The sequence below is a fragment of the Euleptes europaea genome, chromosome 7 (genome assembly GCF_029931775.1).
Source record: "Euleptes europaea isolate rEulEur1 chromosome 7, rEulEur1.hap1, whole genome shotgun sequence".
NCBI lineage: Eukaryota > Metazoa > Chordata > Lepidosauria > Squamata > Sphaerodactylidae > Euleptes > Euleptes europaea.
In genome coordinates, this window is record NC_079318.1 from 34,965,469 (window position 1) to 34,989,873 (window position 24,405).

The 24,405-nt window shown below is 42.3% G+C and overlaps 1 protein-coding gene across 4 annotated transcripts in view; it reads left to right on the top strand.

Annotated features, from left to right (window-relative positions):
* LTBP1 (latent transforming growth factor beta binding protein 1) overlaps positions 1 to 24,405 on the top strand; it is a 260,003-nt gene that overhangs the window by 32,408 nt on the left and 203,190 nt on the right. For all 4 annotated transcript variants that reach the window (XM_056852318.1, XM_056852320.1, XM_056852321.1 and 1 more), the window contains exon 4: positions 10,373 to 10,548. In XM_056852318.1, the coding sequence (XP_056708296.1) occupies positions 10,373 to 10,548 (176 nt within the window). The remainder of the gene's footprint in view (positions 1 to 10,372; positions 10,549 to 24,405) is intronic.

Sequence of the window (24,405 nt, forward strand, 5' to 3'; positions counted from 1 at the left end):
AGGTCTTTGTGGCTGCAAGGTTTAGGGTTTATTCGGACAGCCTTATTCCCTGGAATTGGCTTCAGGGGGAAGTAATTCCTTACAGAGTTGCTGTAAAGGCAGCAACCCCCCACCCCAGTGGATGTTTGGGTTATTGTTCTCTTTGGCAGACGGACACAGGCAGTGGAATCTCTGATGCTGACCTCCCTCCTTGGTGCAACCAGGGTCAAGCTGTTTCTCTGTGGCAGACAGCTGCGATAAGATAGCTGCAAACACGAAGCTAATACCAGCAGGAAACAGGGTTCCTCAAGTTGTTAAACTTTTACTTTTGCCAGAAAGTACTTTATGGCTGTGTACATTGCTATATAGTGCACAAATATACTACTAACTAATAGAAAATCGCATGTTTTGATTTATGCAAAAATACAGATTTTGCCAGGGTTTTTTTTCTAAACAAAATTATTGTTCTTTCCCAAAGCAGACTTGTTTTTGTAGCTTATTTCCTCTAATCTAATCTAAGAGTTTCCCCCCGCCCTTGTTATTAAGTAAGAAAACCAGACAGGTGTTTAAACAATCACGCCGTCAGTTTGGTATGGCCTGGGGAGAGGAGCATCTTGAACAGTGGCCCCTCATGCCAGCATGTTTTTTGAAAATGAGGGGAATTTGTGATACAGCATGTAGGAATGCTCTTGAATCTTTTCTTCCCCTTTTAAGTAAAAAAAAAAAAATCAGTGGAGCATTAACTAGCCCTTGGGTCCACCTGAATTAGCTCTGTTGAGTCTGTATTTAAGATTTGCTAAGGGTGTTAAGAGTGGTAATCTGCAGTACTGCAGTCAAAAGCTCTGCTCATGACCTGAGTTCGATCCCAACGGAAGTCGGTTTCAGGTAGCTGGCTCAAGGTTGACTTAGCCTTCCATTCTTCCGAGGTCGGTGAAATGAGTACCCAGCTTGCTGGGGGTAAAGGGAAGATGACTGGGGAAGGCAATGGCAAACCACCCCGCAAACAAAGTCTGCCTTGGAAACGTCGGGATGTGACGTCACCCCATGGGTCAGGAATGACCCGGTGCTTGCACAGGGGACCTTTACCTTTTTTTAAAGGGCTTAATTAAAATCAAGTGGGTAGTCAAACCAGCCGAATTTTATTGCATTATTGAAAGTTATGTCAATATTGAGATTTGTTTATCTTGTATTCTCCATTAATAAAGAATACAAAAAAAGTATAGAAATCAGATTTTTCTTTATGCATGTGCATAAAATGCTATGTTTAATTTAGCAAGGCAAAGTTTTTGAACCAGTCTGTTTGTTCTTCCAGCGTTGCTATAACAGCTCTCTCTATTTTTGCTCAGTATGATAACTGAAATAACATGCAGTTACAATACATTGTGTTATGGGTTCATTGTGTGTGTGTGTGGGGGGGGGGTTCCTTGCTTGATGAGCAGTAACATGCTGTTGAAGATGATAATTTAAACTGAGCTAATATGTTTGGGAATTCAAGCATCTACTGCTTTGAAGTCATTAAGAATGGAAGGGACAGAAGAGAGCTGTAGCAGACATCCAGTAATGAAGCATGTAAATCAAAAGAATGCAAAAAGAAGCTTCTCAAACCTAGCCCTTAAGGATGTAATTTCAAACACCTTATAGCCTCTCCTCTTCATTTATACAGTTTTAACTTGTTTTAATAAGATTCTGTTTCAAAATCCTTATAAAATGTTCAGTACAATTTGAGTCCCATCTATGCTATCTTGCTTTACCACCTTCATAGCACAAAGCCTGGGTTGAAACGTTTAAGGTCATGTACCATATGTTTTGTGTGCAAAACAAACGAACAAACAAGGCCAATAAATGTGGGAAATAACCAGCTGGGATCCAGAGAGCTACTTTAGGTGTCCCCAAAGCATTTGGGCGCCTCTTGGAATTTTTTTTGCCTCCGTTGCAAAATAAGTTTGCTAAGTGGTGTGTGGAAGGGGCCTCTACTTGAACAGCACAAATCCAAAACACCTTTGGCTGTGTGGACCTAGAACATAAGAAGAGTCCTACTACATCAGACCAGTGGTGTGAAAAGACTCTCAGCACTTCCTCATTGGAAGGAAAAGTACTCTAATCCCTTAATCATCTTGGTTCTCCTCTTCTGTACTCATTCCAGCTCAGCAAAATCCTTTTTGAGATATGTTGACCAGAACTGTATACAGTATTCCAAACGAGGGTGCACCATAGCTCTATAAAAGGGCATTTCAGTATTAGCCGTTTTATTTTCAGTCCCTTTCCTAGTAATTCCCAGCATAAAGTTTGCCTTTTTAAAAATATTGCTGCTGCACACTGAATCAACATTTGCATCAAACTGTCCACTACAATGCCAATATCTCTTTCGCTCTCAGTCTTGGACAATTCAGACTCCAGCAGCACATATTTAAAGTTTAGTAATTTTTGTTCCAATGTGCATTATCACACGCTTACTTATATTGAACTTCATTTGCTATGTATCTGATGCCCGCACTCCCAATTTGGAGAGATCCTCCTGTAGCTTTCAAATCCACCTTGGTTGTCACTTCTTGAATAATTCTGTATCATCTGTAAACTTGGCCACTACGCTATTCACACACCCCCAATTCAAAATCATTTATGAACAAAAATATCACCAGTCCCAATACCCATTTTTGTGGGCCCCCACATTTTGCTTCTCACTTCCCTTCATTTATTACTTCTCTCTGCTTCCTATCATTTAACCAGTTTTGATCCTTAAGAGTACCAGCCTTCTTATCTCATGACTGAAAAGATTATTCAGGAGTCTTTGGTGAGGTACCTTGTCAAAAGCCTTTTGGAAGCCCAAGTTTACCAGCTCATCCTTATCCACATGCTTGTTTATCTGGTTAAAGAGCTCTAAAAGGTTAGTGTGTTAGACTTCCCTTTGCAGAAGCTATTCTTCATTATTCTATTTTTAATACCAGTTTCTGCTAATTTACGTGGAACAGATGATAGGCTAACTGGCCTGTAATTCTCTGCATCCTCTCTGTACCCCTTTTAAAAACCTGTGTGACATTTGGTACTTTCCAGTCCTCTGACATGGCAAGTTACATATACTTGACATATACATATACAAGGTAGTAGAGCAACAGTTTCCCATTTAAGTTCCTTAAGAACGCTCAAGTGTATGACATCTAGGGTTGCCAGGTCCCTCTTCGTTATCAGCAGGAGGTTTTTGGGGTGGAGCCTGAGGAGGGCAGGGTTTGGGGAGGGGAGGGACTTCAATGCCATAGACTCTAATTGCAAAAGCGGCCATTTTCTCCAGGTGAACTGATCGCTACCAGCTGGAGATCCGTTTTAATAGCAGGAGATCTCCAGCTACTACCTGGAGGTTGGCAACCCTAATGACATCTGGACCTGGAGACTTGTTAACCCTCTGGTATGTTGGACATCAATTAATATTTACATGTGGCTTTTCCAAATAGTTCAAAATGCAGAAGCAGAAAAATAATAATCATTTTTCACTTTTAAAAAGCTGGTATACAGTCTTTTGGTCTTTTCATCAGATGCAGAGTTTCTAGCAAAGGAAAAGGAGAAATTGCATTTTTGAGAAGAAACAAGAGATTTCCTTAAGAGCCAGAGGAATGACTTACAGACTTTCAATTTACTTACTGCAAATAAGAAAACAACCTATTCCTAGACCTCTGGTATGCAGTCTGGGTTTTTGGTACACAGTGCAGAGTGGTTTGGGAATAAGAATGCCAAGTTCTTCCAGACATTGTTGGTTCAGAAATAGCCTCATAGTTGCTTCTTGCAAGCTGATATTGGACTGAAGTTATACCTATTTTTGCAACAGAAGGAATAGATTCCTTTTCAACGTACTTTATCCATGTTGATCGTGGGCTGAATTCTGGGATACAGCGTTCTTTGGATAGTGTTGCTTGCATTTCCCTGCATTCCAGGGTAATGCATTTGGATTACAGAAAAGACAAATAGCAAAATGTGTACCCTTTTACTACTGAAGTAGGGTGAACCACAATGACTACAAAGCACCAAAAATTGTTTGACATTCAGTGAATTTTTAGGACTAGTTTCAAAAGTTTTGCCCCCATTTGTATGAGCAAATACTTCCATCTGTCCCAAGTGTCCCAAACACTTCCATCTGCACTTGTATGAGCAGCCATATTGTTAGGGTTGCCAACCTCCAGGTACTAGAAGGATAAATAGGCACCACTGTACAAGTATCACAGAGATTAGAAAATCAGTACAGGAGCGAAAATAGTTAACAAGATGCAACAAAATTTATCATGAATGCTACAAAATTAACACAACAACAAAGATATGTACAACATATAAAGATCCACAATCCATTGAAGAACAACAAGGTGCAGCAATCCTGTCAACCTAAGTTGTATGGATTTCTCAAAAGTCTCTGTAAGAGTACTTTCACCATTGTAGACAATGTAGTTCACAACATGCACAGAATGATGCCAAATTTCACAAGGAGGAAATCCTGTACTGATTTTCTAACCTCCAGGTACTAGCAGGAGATCTCCTGCTATTACAGTTGATCTCCAGCTGATAGAGATCAGTTCACCTGGAAAAAATGGCTGCTTTGGCAATTGGACTCTATGGCATTGAAGTCCCTCCCCTCTCCAAACCCGGCCCTCCTCAAGCTCTGCCCCAAAAACCTTCCTCTGGTGGTGAAGAGGAACCTGGCAACCCTACATATTGTATGGGCAAGGAATAAATGAAACTGCGGCGATTGCTTCTTACTGTATTTTTGAGATTGCAGTGTAGCATAGATTAGCGAGCACCCAGATCACCTGTCAAAGTTCCTCATGCCTTCATATATTTTAACAGAGAAAGTGCAAGATATAAATATTTCAAATAAATAAGCAGGCGTACAGTTGGGAATAACTTAGGGCTGCCAAGTCCTCTTTACCGCAGGCGGGAGGCTTTGGGGCAGAGCTTGAGGAGGGCGGGGTTTGGGGAGGGGAAGGATTTCAATGCCATAGAGTCCAATTGCCAAAGCGGCCATTTTCTCCAGGGGAACTGATCTCTATCAGCTGGAGATCAGTTGTAATAGCGGGAGATCTCCAGCTAGTACCTGGAGGTTGGCAACCCTAGAATAACTGGGACTGACCAGTTGTAAACTGGAAGTGCCGCCTGCGTGCGGCTGCAGCGGGCGTCCCGCTCGCCCCGGGGAGGGCGTGGGGAGGGTTCTTGCTGGCGTGCGTGGCTGCAAACAGGCAGCCCGCTCGCCCCGGGGAGGGCAAGGGGAGGTTCCTGCTGGTGCACATGGGCCTTCGTGTGCATGATTGCCCACCGACCCTCAGCTGGTCGGCGGGCAGAGGGGCACTTTACCGGGGATTCGCCCGCCACCAGTGGGCACCTGGCAACCCTAGTAACCAGCCTTTTCCGGCATTATTGTTTTGGTGATCCTATTGCACATTCCAAGAGAACACACTATGTGTGATCATCTCAGTACATGTATGAAAAGGGCAGAATATCTATTTTGCAGATTCTGCTCATGCAACCTGAAATCTGTTTTTTTGGGATGTGTATTTGCATGTGCTGAAGCTGCAAATATGAACACCCTTTTCCAACAAAACGCTGATCACATGTACTGAGGTGATGACGTATTGCATACTGTCCTGGTATGTGCAATAGGAGCAACAGAAACATAATGCCTGAAAGGGGCTACAGTCTTTGCTAACAAGAATTGCAGCCATTAGAACAGGAATGGGATATTTTATTAGCGTGCCTACACAAAAAATTACTCATATTAAACTGGATAAGAAACCAAAAGGTAAGGAATGACACCCCTCTTTGCTTTGCCTGTTTCACTTTACTAAGTGTGGAGCAACATTTACCAGTGAACTGAAGGGTAAAGCCCTTACAAGTGACTACAATGTGTGCATCACAGTCTCCGCATCTGTGGGAAGTTGCTTGATGATGAGCAAAAGTGTGTGATGTCTACACAGCAAGCAGACAACAAATGGGAATCAGTAGTGTTTGTGGTTTAAACTTCCATGGAAAGAAAAAGTCATAACTAGTCTACTCTGTTATGTTAATTGGGCGCCGAAGTCGCTCCCTGATTCATGGCAGGTTTCCATTTCAACTTTGAGGTGGGTAAAGATTGGCCTTCGTTCTGTAGAGCAACTGCGAACAGTAAGAAGGCACTTTGCCAGTCTTTTGAATCAGGCAGGCAGTCTGTGATTCAGTTGTATTTGTACATATGGCATACACATTCAAAGAGAAAGCCAGATGACACATAACAATTAGTCATCCTCTGCACATCATTACAAGCTCATCCAACAAAGCAGTGTTTCTTAATTCCAGACTGGATTCATTATGCTTGCAGTTTATTTAATGCATCCTTTATCCCCATACACACCTGCACTTAGGGGAGAAAATAAGTAGTTTATTTTAAGAAAGGAATATTTGTTACAGAGAATAAGTACATTAATTTTAAAAAGTGCATAACTAATTTTTACATTGTATTCCTGTGCCTGTTTATTTGGAAGTAAGTCCCACTATGCTCACTGAGACTTACTCTTATGTAAGTGCATAATATTACAGAGCCTTCGATGCCCTGTGGCGGCCCTCCGTGGCGTAACTGAGATGCTGCTAGTCCAGTCCCTAAAGGGTTAGTTTAGGCAGCAGCCAGCAGGAAAAAGAGTTAGTAACTGTGTTGCAGCGGCCACAGCCATGTCAGCTTCCTCAGCAACCACGCCATTGCATCCCATGAAGGTGTTCTGGCGAGGTGGCGGGGGCACAACAGTCAGGGCAGGCAGAGCCAATCAGGGGTCGTCGGGCCCAGGGGCTGAGCCCAGCACCTGTCACAGCCCAGGGGCAAAAAAAGGGTGGGGCCAGGGATACTGGCTCTGTGTCTGCAGCGCACACCCCCATCCCCTGAAAGGGACCAAGTCCCTTCACAAATTCCTGGGCATCTGACAGCGTGGGCAAAGCCCCCAGCATTCTCCTTCACAGACACCCCAAGCAGGCCCCCAGCCCACATGGAGCAAAGGGAATCCTCACCTCAGAAGGAGGAGATGACATGGAGAGTCTGTGCAGTCGCGGGGGCCCTTCGCTCACCGGTGGCCTGCACCTTCCTACAGGATGCCCACCCTGCTGAGGGCACCTCTGCGCCACCCCTGCTGGTGGCAAAGCAGGAAGGGCACCATGGGGATGGCCTGTTGTGCAGGGGCCTGAAGTGTCCCTGACAGGTCTCCCAGCAGCCTCTTGATGCTCACCTGTCCCTCTCCAACATCCCTCGTGACAGCAAACCACCACTCCAAGTGGTCTACATGCCGTAGACACTGCCAGACCTTCCATCCACTGCTGATCCCTGGAGAAGTCTTCTCAGCACTTGGTGGGTCTCCAGGTGCTCCTGCATGATTGCCGTCCACGTGGAAGAGAGGGTGGGAGATGGACAGCCAGCCATAGGCCCTAAAGCATCAGTCCTGCGCTGGGATAACTGGCCCTTACACTGGCATATCTCAGAGATACGCCGGCGTGAGGGTCAGTCGGCTCCCTGAGCCAATTCACCCGCTCCCTTAGGAATGCATTCCTTATCACTCCTGAATATTTTTTGGCAACTATAGTTTGCTAGTTTGATTTGTTTCTTTTTTAGTCTGTTGCTTTACTCTGGAAAAGAAGATACAAAAAGTGGGGGGCTAGGGCACTAGAAAGAACTGTCTTGCAAACCATTTTAAAAAGAGTGTTCTGAAGAAAAAAAGAATCAGTTTCTTCCAGCAGTTGCTGGCTTGGGCAGCCAAGCATCAGACATACAGTAAATAACATGCATTTATAAAAGATGGCTGGAGTTTGGGTTGGCTTACTTAGTCTAGACGGTATTTTTCTTGCCAAATATTACTTCGCTCTGTTCTGCCTGTCGCAGTTATTTGATAAAGGCAGCCCAAGGATACTACATATCAAGAGAGTTTATTTGAGCTCCAGAATGACTAATATTTGGGCTTACACACTGATTACAATATTGTAATGATTTTGTACGAGTGACCATGGGCAGTGTTCCAAATCCACACAGGGTTCTAAATTGTAGGGAAGCTATGTGTGGTGAAGAAGGAAACCATCCTGCCCCACCTACTAAATATACTTATTCTGCTGGATATACTAGCTCCATGTATGGTCCTGAAGGCAAATGATGTAAAGCTCAGTAGGTCTGGTCAGTGCCTGGATGGAAGGCTATATGAGAACACTATATGAGAACACTATGTACAGTGCTTTGTGTCTGAAAGGCAGATATGCTAAATAAATAAAGGTCTGTGCACATAAGTGCAGTTTTAAGTCCCTTCCCACTTTCATCTCCCCGCCCTGATCTGGATAGCCCCAGGCTAGCCTGATCTCATCAGATCTCAGAAGCTAAGCACTGCAAGGTCAGCCCTGGTTAGTATTCGGACGGGCCACCTCCAAGTAATACCAGGGTCACAACGTGGAGGCAAGCAATGGCAAACCACCTCTGAATGTCTCTTGCCTTGAAAACTCTATGGGGTTGCCATAAGTCAGCTGTAACTTGTGCAAAGCCTTTTTGTGTGTGTGCTGTCAACTCAGCCTCGTGAATACAATAACAAATAGATATACATGCAATATTTATAAAATTGTGTGGATTACTGGCTGATAAACCTATAATGTCATTGCCAGATCCTATTCAGTGTCCATTCTTACTTGAATATAAACTCAATCTAGCCAAAATAAAGTATTTTTAAGTCGCACTGTTTCTAAGAGACAGATCTATTCCTGAATCTCTAGTTGCTGTTTGTGGATGGCCGGGCAGCCTGCGAGGGCCAGATAGCAGCAGGATGTTCCTGATGGCCCGGCCAGAAGAAAACACAGCTGGGTCAGAAGTGGTGCGCTCCCACTGATGGAGGTGGGCAGGACTGGTCCTGGCTTCCTGGGCCTTCAAAAGATGGTTACGGACTGGCAGTAGTGCAGTGGGAGGCGCAGCCACAGAGGCTGGAAAAGGGGCAGAGTGGTAGAGGGATGGGGAGAGTAGATGCAGCAGGATCTAGTGTGCCCAAGAAATTCCTTGGGTGGAGGCAGCGTGGTAGGAGCCTTCAGAAGCCTGGGCAGTGGGTGAGCCCGCAGGCAGCAGAGTAGCAGAGCCCAGCACAGCCTGAGAAAGTCCTAGGAAGGCAGCAGTGCCAGAAGGGCCCCAGAAGACCATGCTGAAAAGTCCCAAGGAACCCCAGGAGCAAGGTGGGAATCAGGGGTTAGCCCCAGAAAGAGACGAGTAAATGGACATAGTACTTATCTGGGAGGTGGGCTGCACCAGGACAGTGAAAGGTATGGCGGTGCCATAATCTATAAAAGAATCCAGGGAGGGGGGAACCCTTTCCAGGGCCAAGGAGGAACCAGTGGGAACCCACCTCAAGCAAAAGGGCAGAGGACATGGTCTGAGGCCATGGAAATGTGTGACAACGTTTAATACACATATATCAGAATTGTATAGAGCAGCCACCTTCACTGGAGACTTCTTCTATATAATGAGCAGTGTCCTCCTGATGCCACATAATGTGTGGTGAAACTTTGGTGATTCATCAAAACTCAAGGCCTCGTCTTACTGCAAAAATGAAAGAACCTGTTTTCTTTTGTGAGACTAGAAACTTCTGTGGGTTGACTTCGGAAATACCTCTTTTAAAAAATATATATTTTATATAATCATAAACATAACAACAAACAAACACACATATCCAAACAATATATACCCAATACAATACATAGACAAACATATACACAGTCCATATACAATATCTAAAATATACTAAAATATTTTTGCTGAAAGGACAAATAAGATCATTTATTTCTCTTACTGACTTCCCTGTAAATGCAATCTTAGCTTTTATAACCTTAAATCTGTTGCTTTATAACATTGAGTCTACTACTGCTTTTTACTTAATCTTTCTCTCATGATATAGATACGTTAAACTTGCATTAAAAAGCTAGCCATTATTAAATCATTCTATCTGCTTACGTAAATTTGTATATATTCAGTAGATTCTAGTAGATACTTTTCTATCATTGCATTATAACTAAACATTTTCATTTCTAGTTGCTTAGTTTATGAGATGTATGCCTAATATAGCTTCCATTTTTTTAACTCTTCACTTGCTCTTTTGTTCATATGATTTGTCAATTTGGCCATCACAGCTTACTCTGATAGCTTGTCTTTCCAGTCTTCAAAAACTGGATACCCTTCTGACTTCTATTTTGTAGCAATCATCACTCTTACAGCCATGGTCATGTATCTGAACAATTCTAACTTTGGGAATACCTCCTGTTGAAGAGGTTCAGGTGTTTTGGGTTACAACTGATGATAATATCAGCATTATTGATTGTTTGGGCATCATCATAATTTCTAATTTAACTAAGAATTTTAATCACTTTCTCTGTTCTGCTTTTCAAACAGAATGATACCCCTTTCATCCCAGACTTTGATGATGAATGTCCACCATGGACAAACACAGGAATATGTTATCAAACCCAAATACTATCCAGCAAAGAAAGTGATTTCGGGAGAACAATCTACAGAGAGTTTGTTGCCTTTAAGAGTGAGCCATGATCAACTTGCTTCATCTTACCAGTGTGAGTATGACTGAAACAAACTAAATTCTGATGGTGGTCTTGAAATAGAGAAAGAACCAGGGAGGAGGGGGTCCTAATACTAGGTGACCTCAACTACCCATACATTAATTTATTTTCAAATTATGATAAAGAAACAACTTGTCTATATGGTAAATTATTATGCTTAAAGCAGTTAGGTAACCAAGTTTGCAAGATGGGGAAATCCAAAGCAAACTGAAAAGAACCTTAAAAGGACTTTTCCCATCTTGACTAATTAGGTGCTACATTCAGTGAACAGTGAACTAAATGGCAAGCCGGGCTCAATATAAGCAAGTGTAAGGGGCGGAAAATGCTAACCCCAAACATGTTGATGGGGTAGATGATGACTATCTAGGAAAGAGCTCAAGAAAAACTTGAATTCAATGTACAGAAGCAGTGACAAAGCCAAACTCAACATTGGGAATGATGTAGGAAAGGGATTCAAAATACAACTGCTGTCTTCATTTGAATCCATCATTTGAACCAGCAAACAACATATTTAAAAACTTGAAGACTTTCCCTGAGGAAAGGCAAAAAGCACAGGGCTTTTAAAATAGAGGAATAGAGTCCTGTGATAGAGATTTATACATGGAGAAATGGTATTGCATTTCTCATTCTTGAAATGCTAGAACTTGGGGTGACACGATGAAATTGAGTGTCAGTAAGTTCAAAAAAAGGACAAAAGGAAGTACTTTTTCTTATAAACTTTTGAAATTCTGTACTATAAATGGTGCTGGCCACTGGTTTAGATAAATTGCTGCCTTAGGTTCAGGCTAGGTGTAATGAACATAATGGATCTCCATTTGTCTTCAAAGGCAATGTATGGCTGTGTGTATCCTCAGTTTAGGTTGTGGCTGAATTGGAAGGGGAAAGGAACTAAGCTTTCCACCTACTGCATGTTTTTGCTACAGATACTGATTTTGGTTACTATGTGTGCGGAGGAGTAGAAGGTTTAAACTTGCTGTTCCTCTCTCTTTGTGGTCTTGATCTGAATTGGGGTCACACGTGGCTGTAGTTTGCCACTAAAAGCCAATCAGATACCAAGGATCTCTATCAACTCTAGTCTCTCATCCTTAAATTGCTTTAAACATTTTAGATAAATTTATGGAAAGTATGTTTATAAATTACTATTAACCATGGCAACACAATGAACCTCCATGTTTAGAAAAAAATATAACCCTGAATACCAGATGCCGGGGGGACGTACAACATGCAGGCTTCTCAGAGGCAACTGTTTGTGTGTGTGTGTGTGTTAAGTGCCGTCAAGTCGCTTCTGACTCATGGCGACCCTATGAATGAAAGTCCTCCAAAATGTCCTTTCTTTGATAGCCTTGCTCAGATCTTGCAAATTGAAGGCTGTGGCTTCCTTTATTGAGTCAGTCCATCTCTTGTTTGGTCTTCCTCTTTTCCTGCTGCCCTCAACTTTTCCTAGCATGACTGTCTTTTCTAGTGACTCTTGTCGTCTCATGATGTGACCAAAATACGACAGCCTCAGTTTAATGATTTTAGCTTCTAGGGTCAGTTCAGGCTTGATTTGATCTATAACCCACTGATTTGTTTTTTTGGCAGTCCTAACTGTTGGAAATGGGTTGGTGACCACGATGGAAATAGATTTGATTTTGCAGGGCTGTTCTTGTGTTCTCGCTCAGAGGGAGAAGGACATCTTTTGAATGGGTGTTTTCCGTTCCTCGTGCTTCGGGAGGCAGGACTCAAAACTTAATTTCCTGTCACTTAAGGGAAACGCCCCTCCTTCCCTTTCAGTTTTGTTTCCTGCCTCGTCGGGAGAGCAGCTTAGAGTCGCAGCTCTGTGCAGACCTATTAGGAAATAGCCGTATTCTTTCATTCTATCTTCTTCTTAGTTTAGTTTACCCTACTAATTTCTCTACTCCTTACTAATTTCTCTACTGATCCTTTTACGTTAGGATAGGGGCTCTTGCTTTCCCACCAAATCAAAATGGCGGACAAGCAGCCCGATTCCTTCATTGTCCCGGGGGATCTAGACCCGGGTCTACTCGAGCCTACACAGGCAACGCAGGAGCAACCGAAGAACCTATCCATGGGCCTTCAATACATTAGGCCTACCCCATTACAAATGTTCACAGATGCCTCCCTGTCAGGATGGGGGGCAACTCTACTTGGACAACCAGCACAGGGATCATGGCACCCCACCGAACAGAAACTACATATCAACATCCTGGAGACCAGAGCCATCTTCAGATCCTTGCAACACTTCCAAAAGCAACTAGTAGGCAAGGACCTGATGATCAGTAGATGATCAAGGTAGATGATCTCAACCGAGGGAGAGGTCTCTTTCCCCAGAGTTGTACTTGATGTATGAGATTTCTCGTATATGCAAAAATTGAAAGTCTACTGACAACATATGCCTTTCTACAGGCTTTGTACATTGAGTTGACCTGCCTCACGCATCACCCATGCTTGTTGCATCTGACTGACTTATTTACTCTCTTCTTTTCTTTGAATGCACCATTCACATTTGTACACAGTTGCGAGGAACAGTTCATGGTTTATCAGTTAAAATGGTGGACAATAGCAGGGAATTGAGAAGAATACAGTGGGGAAAGTTCTCCCTCCTGAGAAAGACCAGTAACAGTTATTATCTTGACAAAGCCTGAGATGGTTATGCCAGAAAGAGAGAGAGAAGCACCTCAGAATGGGAAAGAACAAAGCAAATTTATGGGCAGTTTGATTCACTGGTCAGAAGGTTTATATAATTTTCTCAGTCAGCCCCAAGAAGATATTGCATGTATGACAATTTTGAGCAAAAACAGACCTATTTAAGGCAAGTGAGCTACACTGTCCAGAGTGGCCCTACCAAGGACAAAGCAAAATTGTTGCCAAAGTCAAAGCCTAAGCCTTAAAAACCCCAAATATTGCTGCCTCTCTTTTCATTTTCTTAGTTGTTATTTTTTAGACACTCAGGATGGAGCAGAACAATTCAAACGGCTAAATCCCCATCTTTCCATAGGCTAACAGAAAGGGGGATGCTTCCTTCCCTAGGAAGTACCATCAGGGTGTAGCTCTAACCTCTTGCCCTAGAGAATGGGCGTTGAAGGCACACTAGTAATTATTAGAGGAAACAACAGGTGAAACAAAAAGTGCAGAGTTTGCACAGTATATGGATAGTAAATATAGATTGAGTGCACAGCGAAAGATATGCTTAAAAATAAATATGGAGCAGCTGTCCAAATTATTGGCCATTGTTGATGTTATGCACTGAAAATAAATCACAGGCTCCGTGGAGGAAAAATAAAATATGCGATCATCTAATTCAGGATATAGGGTAGTTGACAGCTTTTAGCTTAAAATTATTATGAGCTAATCTTTCCATCTTTGAAAACATTCTTAATGTGTGAAGTTTTTTTTCCAGATCCCAAAGCACTGGAAAATGTTTTAGTCACATTATATATTCAGGGATGAATTTTCTGTTCTTTGAGGTTCTTAAATCACTTGGTATCCTTTCTATGCATCAAAACAAGAGATCATGAGATACATATATGTATTTACTCAGAGCTTAATTTAATCCAGTGTATGTTGTATATTGAGTTTGACCTTAAATCCATATCTGACTACTATAATTTCTGACTTGAAGTCCTTTGAAGCTATAAATTTATATTGCAATAAAAAGAAACTGTGTTCTCGCCATCAATCAATGGTGTATTCCTTTGTGGATGTTATACATTATTTGATAGTTTATGGCAACCTTGCTATTAACTTTTTTTGACTACTGTGCACATTGATTTCCTGGACTCCAAACATACAATAATGTTTGAAATACTGAATAAGGAATCTTTTGAGTAAGATTTGGCTTTAATCATAGAATTTCTGCCCAAGAAAATGTAGCACATTCTTAAATTGGGAGAGATTTTGTTTTATGATGTATTCTGCTTCTGGAGACAGAAATTTTACAGTTTTTGGCCAACTAATTAAAGGACCGAGTGTGTTAAAGTTGTTCAGTGATTATTTCATGGGATTATTTCATGGCTCAGCAGTAGCGCATCTGCTTGGCATGCAGAAGGTCCCAGGTTCAATCCCCGGCATCTCCAGTTAACAGGACTAGGCAGGTAGGTGGTGTGAAAGACCTCTGCCTGAGACCCTGGAGAGCCGCTGCCGGTCTGAGTAGACAGTACTGACTTTGATGGACCAAGGGTCTGATTCAGTATAAGGTAGCTTCATGTGTTCATAATTTTTGCATGCAAAAATGATAGTTTAATATTATATTTTATACTACTTTTATGATAACTACATGTGTCTAGTATAGAAATGTCTCAGTAATGCAATTTCCCTTTAATGAATGGGATGAAAATACTAGATACTGTTCTTCTGAAAATTTGCATTTGTGCATATGATATATATACATTGCATGTGATAGAAAAAAATATGTAGCCCTTCCTTCCCTGTCACAGTTCTGCTACTCCTGTTCTTTTCTCTAATAGTAATTTTGGATCCCTGGGATGTGGATGCACTGAGGGCCAAACTATACATTACTGTGACATGAATCAGGTAACATGGAACCCCACAGCACATTGCACCCCACAGTGGGTCAAATATGGCCCCCTAGCAATCCTTTCAGATTGGGGAAATGGTCCAGGAGGAAAGACTGAAGCTCCTCATGCTCCTGAGCTGAATTGGACCCTGGCCCACTTGGGAACATTAGTTCCCAAACATCATGCAAAAAGAACACAGTGAAGTCGTGGAAACCAACTTGTGTCACAGGAAATGTGTAGTTTGGGCGAGTATTCAGATGTTAGAAAGGAGAGACCAGAGTGGGTTCGAGTAGGCAGGTGGAGAGGATGGAAGGTATGCCGGAAAACTCAAGACCAGTAAAGACCGATGCATGTACAGTTGCCTCTGACATTGCAGATTGGCAGCACTGGTTTCCAAGTGATTTCTGGATCCAATTTTGCTGGTTTTGACCTTGAAAATAATAAATGACCTGGGTCTGTGGTATGTCAAAGAAAGTGACTTTACCTGAGTTTAAACATCTGCCTCAGAGTATCTGTTGCATGTTCTCTAAGCATCTGAAAGGCATGACATGTTGTGACTTCTTAGCAGTGCTGCGGAAAGAATAAAACTCTCCCTCCCAAGCCAAGTTGACCTCTCCCTAGTAGTGGCTTCAGATGACAAGTTCAGTTTTACTTGGGAGAGCACTCAGTATCTGTTATCTGATTGCTAGAGGTGTTAAAAAAATCAGATTGGGGTCATTTGCTATTTTAACAACTGTAGCCAATATCTTTAATAGCAGAACTGAAGAGAATCTTACTAGGAAACCAATACAGCAGTCATTTACATTGTTTTCATACAGCAACACATTTCCTGACTATTCCTTATCCCTTCCCCACTTCCCAGTTTGGATCAATTTTCAGGGATTGTTTCCCTCATCTGAGAGATCTTCCCTGCTGAATTTCTGGCAGATTATTTGATACTTCCTCATCAGTCGCCTCTTGCATCTTGTCTTGTTTAGTGAGGTTTTGTCTATGTGAATGTGTGAATTCCCCTGTTGGTTAGTACTGCCTATATATCATGGGCAGAGGACTGTGCTCCTCTTCCCTCTGCTTATTTTACAAAGGAAGGGGTGGAAACAATTGGTAGAAAGTGGGAACAATGTTGATGCCGGTGATCCTGTTTGGCAGGAACTCTTCTGGTTGGATGACGTTCCCGCAAATGTGCATATCGGTTGACTGAGTCACTCTTTCCCAGCTCCTCTGCTTCCCACAGTCTAGGAAAACGAAACCAGAGAATGAGCCACCAAAATAACTGTCAGATAGTTGAGCTTCTGCCAGCTTCCGAATGTCAGAAATAATTTTGTTCAGATTAGGAACATTTACTATATTTCCAAATGGGGCGTGGCTCAGGTTGGATTTTGAATAGTGAAGTTCTGACTGCACATCCCTATTGTTTGCATATTTTGCACTTGGCTTTTGTGGTTATTCCTTGCTTGTACATTTTCATTGGCTTGGTTGTGTTTTTATTGTTTTTGTTGTTTTTATTGTATGGTTTTTTTTGTATGCCTCTAAGCTTTCTTGATGCCATTGCAAAAGGCAAAGTATAAATATTTTAATGAATGAATATAGTATAGTACATATCATATCAAAAAGGTAAAGGTCCCCTGTGCAAGCATCAGGTCATTCTTGACCCATGGGGTGACGTAACATCCCAACGTTTACAAGGCAGACTTTGTTTACAGGGTGGTTTGCCAGTGCCTTCCCCAGTCGTCTTCCCTTTACCCCCAGCAAGCTGGGTCCTCATTTTACCGACCTAGGAAGGATGGAAGGCTGAGTCAACCTTGAGCCAGCTACCTGAAACCAACTTCCGTTGGGATCGAACCCAGATTGTGAGCAGAGCTTGGACTGCAGTACTGCAGCTTACCACTCTGTGCCATGGGGCTCTTAACATATCATATAGGGTTTATATATAGCATATAATGTAGTAGTATATGTCATAGAGTATATGATTCTTGAACCCATGTGGTTTTTCATCAGCTTGTGCTGCTGACTTACGGCTGTGCTACCGCAACCTAATTTTTTGACTGCAAATGCAATATATTAAAGTCAGCTCAAATTAGATTTTGGCACTTGTTCACAACTGTAGCTTTTTGATCAATTACAACAGTGTCAAAATCAAAACTGGAACTAAGTGCAGCATCTGGCATCAACAGTCACATGACTACCTTATCCCATGGCAGTGTAGCTTAGCTGTTAGCCTACGATGTTGGAGAAAGAACAGTTACCATAAAGTTAAAGGGCTGTTCAAACAGGCTGTAAATTTGACTGTCTTCCCTGATTCTGCACGCACTCTGAATACTAATAGCCTAGATTGCATAAAAAGGAAAACTGAAACCTACAACCAACCAAATAAACATAAGGACAAAAATGGTGGAGGGGAAATCTTCCCTGGCGGAATAGCCTTCCTAGTAACATCAGGGCCCTGCAGGACCTTAAGGAGTTCCACAGGGCCTGCCAAACAGCTGTTCTGCCAGGCCTACAACTGAGGGCAGCCGCAAGTCCATCCATCATTGCTGGCCTCTCCATCCTCCCTCCACTCTTGGTAGCTGTGGGGGGTTATCCTGCCGAAATCCGGTCCATGGTGGCACCTGGGTTGTTTTTAAGGCCACTCTTTATTTCTGGTTTTATAAATAATGTTTTGTGGTTGTTATGTTTTTATTTATTTTAGATGTCTTTTAGAGGTTGTTACCCACCCTGAGCTCAGCTTGGCTGGGAATGAGGGTGGGCTATAAATTTGACTGACTGACTAAATAAACAATGGCCTCATTTGGATGGCAAGCTATGAAGACTAGGCGAGCCTGGGTTGAACTTAATGGATGAGTGACTTTTATTTATATTGATTGCAATTATGTATCATATTTTAAAATCATGTCCTTAATGGCTCGCCCATGAGTGAGTGACTATTTTTTATCAAATATTTATTGGTGTATATAGTCGTTATCCTGTTACTATGTATATATTTTTTATCTGCTGGTCTTGGACCGTATTAAAGTTATTATTGACTAAATAAATAAAATATCCAGCACACAAGGTAAAAAAGCTAAAAAGCCAAGTGATCTCAAACTGATACACCATTAGTAGCTTGCACAAAACTAATACACAATAAACAATCGTAATAAAATAAATACTATATATGTGTGGGTGTGTGAATAAAAACTAACCTCTGTAGATTGTTGGTAAACATTATTTGTAGATTTAGTGAAAGTTTTAATTTTGAAACTTTAAATATTCAGTTGACCACTGATGATACTTTGTGTTGATTTTGTGTTTGACATTCATGTGTTTAGGTATTTTTTTATACGGTGGGCTTTATTGTTTATCTTTTATATCGAATATTTTAAAGATTTTTCCTCAACCTTTGTTGCTGCATTACTAGAAGAAGAGTTGGTTTTTATACCCCGCTTTTCTCTACCTTTAAGGAGTCTCAAAGCGGCTTAAAATTGCCTTCCCTTCCCCTCCCCTCAACAGACACCTTGTGAGGTAGGTGGGGCTGAGAGAGTTCTGAGAGAACTGTGACTAGCCAAAGGTCACCCAGCTGGCTTCATGTGGAAGGGTGGGGACTCAAACCCGGTTCTCCAGATTAGAGTCTACCGCTCTTGACCACTACACCATGCTGGCTCACATATCCTGAAACCAGGGTTGCCAGATCCTTCTTCACCACTGGTGGGAGGATTTGGAGCGGAGCCTGAGGAGGGCGGGGTTTGGGGAGGGGAGGGACTTCAATGCTATAGAGTCCAATTGCCCAAGCGGCCATTTTCTCCAGGTGAACAGATCTCTATCGGCTGGGGATTAGTTGAATTAGCAGGAGAACTCAAGCTAGTACCTGGAGGTTGGCAGTCCTACTTGAAACATAAAAACATAAAGGCAGGAATGCTAGGTCAGACCACTAAGCTCTCTAGTCCAGCATCCTGTTTCTCACAGTGGCTATCCCATATGCTGCTGGAGGGCCTACAAGCCAGGCATGGACGCCAGAGACTCTTCATCAGAGCAGAGTGGCTCTCCCAGTTGGCCTCCAGTGCTCACATTCAGAGGGCTCCCACTTCTGAACATGGACTTTCAGTTTAATTTGTTGTGGCTAATAGCTACTGGATCCATCTTCTACCACAGCATGGTTTGGCTTTGTATGTATGAGCCTTTTGCACACTCCATCTCCTTCCTCTCTAGCACATGGAGTCAACTGGTGGATTCTTATTAAGTGCAAATTATAGTTCGCCATACAGCCAAATTGACAATCTATGGTTTGAATTTCCCTTCCAAACTAGGATTGCAACTACTTTTTATTCTTATTTTGTAATTTTGGTTTGGAGGGCTAGTCTAAACCATAGTTTGCCCATTAGGATGAAATGCCAAATCTTGGTTTGGCTCAGTGGTAGAGCATTGCACTGGCATGCAGAAGGTCATAGGTTCAATCCCTGGCATCTCCAATTAAAAGATCAGATAGTAGGTGATGTGAAAAACCTTGACCTAAGACTTCAGAGAGCTTGTCCCAGTGTGAGTAGACAGTATTGATCTTAATGGACCAGCGGTCTGATTCAGACCTTCCCGTCTCCCCCTCTTGCTGCAGCCCAAAATGAAACTGCAAGAACACCTTTGGGGGGGGGTGCATTTTGGATTGCAGCAGGAATAGGGAAGCAAGAAACCTTTGCTCCATGGAGAGAAATTCTTTTGCCCATGTAAATGCTCCACTGGATCAAATATGAGATTTCTGCCAGATCAGAAGTTACTGGCTCCCATTGTGTGGGTGAGGGGAGAGGAAGAAGGGTTAATTCAGATAGGACCAAATCCTGCCTCGGACTTTGGTCTACACTTGCAGCAGAATGATGTGGCAGAGTCCTGAGATGCTTGAATAGACTGTGCTACTTCAGATTGCAGGGAAAGTATTATATTTCTCAAAGTTCCCCTGTTTTAAAAAAAACCTAGTACGATATGTGAGGCTCTAGCCTAAGCCGTTTCTTGATGTGCTGCATTTTTATTTGCAAGGAGGTGTTTTTATTGGGGAGCAAAGAAGCTGGGATTCTTCCTCGTCAACAGTCTGAAGTAGTATAGGCTGTTTCGTCACTTCAGAATTCTTTCACCTTATTCTGCTGCATGTTGAGACCAGATCTGAGTAATGCTCGGTTCCAAATGAACCCTGGCTCTTAAGACTTTTTTGTGTGTGCCTTCTAAAATGTTACATTGGAGGAGTGATAATTAAAACATAAAATTTCTGCAAGTTGGGGCAGAACTCTGTACTTTCAATATTTACCTGAAATTACCTCAATCTTTTTATAGTCAGGCCCTTCTTTTTCAGCTATTGCCCTAGTTGCCAAGAAACAATAACAGTATTGCTCATTGGGAACTATCAGGCATGTTTTACTTTGTTTTAAGTACTCAAAATGGCTGTGATCCAAGACGGGTGCTGTGGGTGAGGGGATCGTGCAGGAAGGCTCTTGATGGTTAATGAGATGTTAAGAGAAGAAAAAATGAATAATAAGAAAACCTCTTTCTGTAGGGTTCATTATCTTTTGTGTGAGATTTATTTGTGTAAGACACACATATAGATGAACAACTAATAGTTGTTACTAATTTGTCTGACTCAGATGAAAAAACATTACCCATAAAGGGCTTTAAGACATGGGATGTAATACTGGTAATACTTTCTTGAAACAAATGCCTAAGTATTTACACACACATGTGAAGAACTGAAATTCATAAATTACAGTAGAATGATTTATCATATAGTGTGGGAGGCTAGAACTGATCACATTCTTAATGTCATGGAATGCAGGTATTTCCTTGTAGTCTGACAAGACTACCGAGCCAAATATTTTAACAGGACATTGAGTCAGGAAAGCACAAGGTGTCTGCCAAAGCACGATTTACTATTGTATGAGCCAGAAATTAGTCTAGTTACCCTGACTCCTTTAAAGAGAACTTTTGGGTCTAAGAAACTAACCTTTGTATGCTCCTCCTTTGGAACAAGAAACAGACCTTTGTATGCCACTTGCTGAGATCCTAACTGGTACTTTGCTTTTGTCAACTGATCTTATCCAAGCATTTACTGTTGTTAATATTGGTTTCTGTAATGCTCTGCATTAGAAGTTCCCATGTGGGTGAAACCAAACGGTACTAAAGATGCAGCATGAGTTTACATAGGAAAATGATCATAGACAAAACCTGATGATTGCCTTCAGATGGCCATTCCTTCTCTTATCTTGAGCCTTCTGGTAGATAGAAAATATATTACAGGTTGAGTATCCCTTATCTGGACTGCTTGGGACCAGAAGTAGTCTATATTTCAGATCTTTCCGTATATTGGAATATTTTGGAATTTTTGCATATACATAATGAGATACCTTGGGGATGGGACCCAAATTCATTTATATACACTTTATACACATCGCCTGAATGTAATTTTAAACAATATTTTAAATAACTTTGTGTACATTGAATAATCAGAAACCAAAGGTGTGACTGTCTCACCAGAATACCTTTATCAGCTGTTAAACAAGACCAACAACAAATTAACAATGGCAGGCTTTCAGTCTCCACCTACGATGCAGTGTTCACTGTATTTTATTTCTTTAGGTGAAAGGAAACACTGAAAGCGGGCAGCACATATCTGCCTGCATGCTGGTTTGAAGGGTCCAGTTTTTGGATCAATCTGGATATGGGATGTCCGGATAAGGGATACTTTACCTGTATGCTTTTTTAAAATAACTGGTCTATGAAGTTTATTTTCTTAACCTTGTTACAGAGACCTCAGACTCTCATTAGTTCCAGAATAATCTGTAACAGCACATTAGGTTCTGAACTGGAAGACAAAAGACTGACATTATAAGGTGTTATGTACAAGTATAGAAGACTGTTAGCAACTTGTCTGGTCTGGCTTAATGAAAGAAACCATATTAGCTTTATATCTCACTTGGAGTGACAGTCAATCATCACAGAAGTGCCCACATTTTAATTTGACCCCAAATGATAGAAAGCAAGCCCTACTCTGCACACATGCATGCATTTACGCAAACACACACACTATTGCCTATACAATAAATAAATAATGTTTTGATACTCTGATCAAAGTCTCTATCACAATATTATTAATAGTTAAAAGATGTCAAAATGATGTGACCAAAATCATGGTAGACTACATTTAATATATAGTGTTCCCCTGTTCACAATAGCAAAATTGAGCAAAGTTGAGCAAGACTCTGCATGTGAGTCTGCAGTATGTCAGCCCACACTTATATCCCATAATTTCATTTGTTGTGATTTTTTAAAATCCTCTGTATTTTATTCTGAGAATACTTTTACACAACTTTTTAAATTGTCAGGTTTTTTTCCTCCAGAGCAACTGCTAGTTAAAAATGAACAAATTGCAACCAAACCCTGAAAAAGCAGAAGTATTGTTGGTTGGGAAAGCAGAGGCCTTGAAGGACATTGTTTCCCCCACTTTTGATGGAGTTCAGCGGATCCTTGCTGACTCAGCCAAAAGCCTGTGGGTCATACTGGATCCAGCTTTATTACTGGAGAAACAAGTTAATGCAGAAGCAAAAAATTCTTTCTGGCAACTCAGCCTAGCCCTAGTAAGATGGCCTCTTACCTTCATACGGCTGACCTGGCCACCTGGATCCATGCCACAGTAACATCGAGACTACTGTAATGCACTGTACATTGGTCTCCCCTCAGAATCGATTTGGAAACTCCAGTTGGTGCAGAACGCCACAGCTCGGCTATTAGTGGAAGCTAGATGGAGCATGCATATTACTCCCATTTTGCAGATGCTTCATCGGCTGGCCATTTGTTACAAGGTCTCAGTTTAAGGTATTGGCTATCACATACAAAGCCCTTGGCTCCTCTTATTTGTGGGGCCCCCTCTCTGTCTTTTGCTCTGCCACAACAACTTGGCTCATGTCAGCAGGGGCTTCTGCAGGTGCCAGTTTGCAAATGGGCAAAATCAACAGCTACCCATACGTGTGCTTTCTCCATTGTGACTCCTGCCTTGTGGAATGGCCTGCCTGAGAAAGTCAGGAAAACTCCCATTCTCCTGGATCTTCCACAAACTATGCCAAACTGAACTATTCAAGAGGGCTTTTCTGCACAGGTAATAGGGTGCACTGTAGGGTTCACAAACTTACCTGGATTGGGACTGTGGTCTATACTGCTGTGTATACGTTAAATAAACAAAGGCCTATTCTTGTCAGAAAATCTGAATGAATGGCCTCAGAAGCATGTATTCATCCAAATCTCAAGGAGCAGCCCATTTTTGAAGAGGGGGGTGGATGCACAGTGCCTCCACAGAAGCTTCCTGGCCACTGTGGAGAAAATAAAACAATGTAAAATGGGGAAAATGCCCCCATAGAAAACAGTGAGGCTACACTACCAAAAAAGGTGGCGTAGGAACACTACAACTCGAGGTAGCGTTCCTGGGCGAAAGGGGTTAGAATGCTGCCTAAAGGCAGCCCCGCCCCCTGGAACGCCCCCACACATGCCTGCACAAGCTTCCGGGATTTCTCTCCTGGCATGGCTGCACCATAGGCTTGCCAGGCCTCACAGCTCCATCGGTGGGAGCTTTGCGGGGCCATGGCGTTAGCGTGCGATGTGCGCGCAATGCGCCTACGTCACTTCCGGTTTCCATAGAGTTTTAGCCGAGGGTGCTAGAGCATCCGCGTCACTTTCCGAAAGTGATGTGTGCGCTGCGTCTGCCCAGTTGATGGGCAGTAGTTTACTCGCCACCACCGGGCAATTGGCAACCCTACTGCACCAGCGGCAGAGCCCCACAGAGCAGTGTAGCTTACTGGTGCTGGCGTGAATGTCTGGTGCTGGCGTGAATGTCTCCCCATGCCAGCGCAAGTGCCCCATGGGATAAATGGGCACTTACGCTGGCATGGGGTCACACCTGCTGCTATGCCGATTCGGCCCCTCCCTTCAGGATAGCGCTCTTAGTTCCCTACTTATATCTGCCCATTCGCATCACAAATGGGAGTGATTGGGGGGGGCTGCTTGGGCTATGCAGTGTGTGCAGAGGGAGTTGTCTCAACTAGCAGTACCTGGAGTAATGAAAAAGAGATGAACCGCGAGTATAGGTAACTATTGTGAATTACACAGGTTAATGTGCAGATACGTTTTGGGCGGGGGGGGGAGTTAAAAACCAATAAGAGACTAACCTTTAAAGGGTCTATGTATGGCTTTAACTAAAAAGTCTAGAAATAAGATTTTAAAAAGATTTTCATTACTCAGAAGTTATGAAATAACTTCCCAGTTCAATTGTATGGGCAAATACAATTATTATTAAAAAAGAGAGTATATTTTAGGGTATTATTTTGCAATGTCCCTT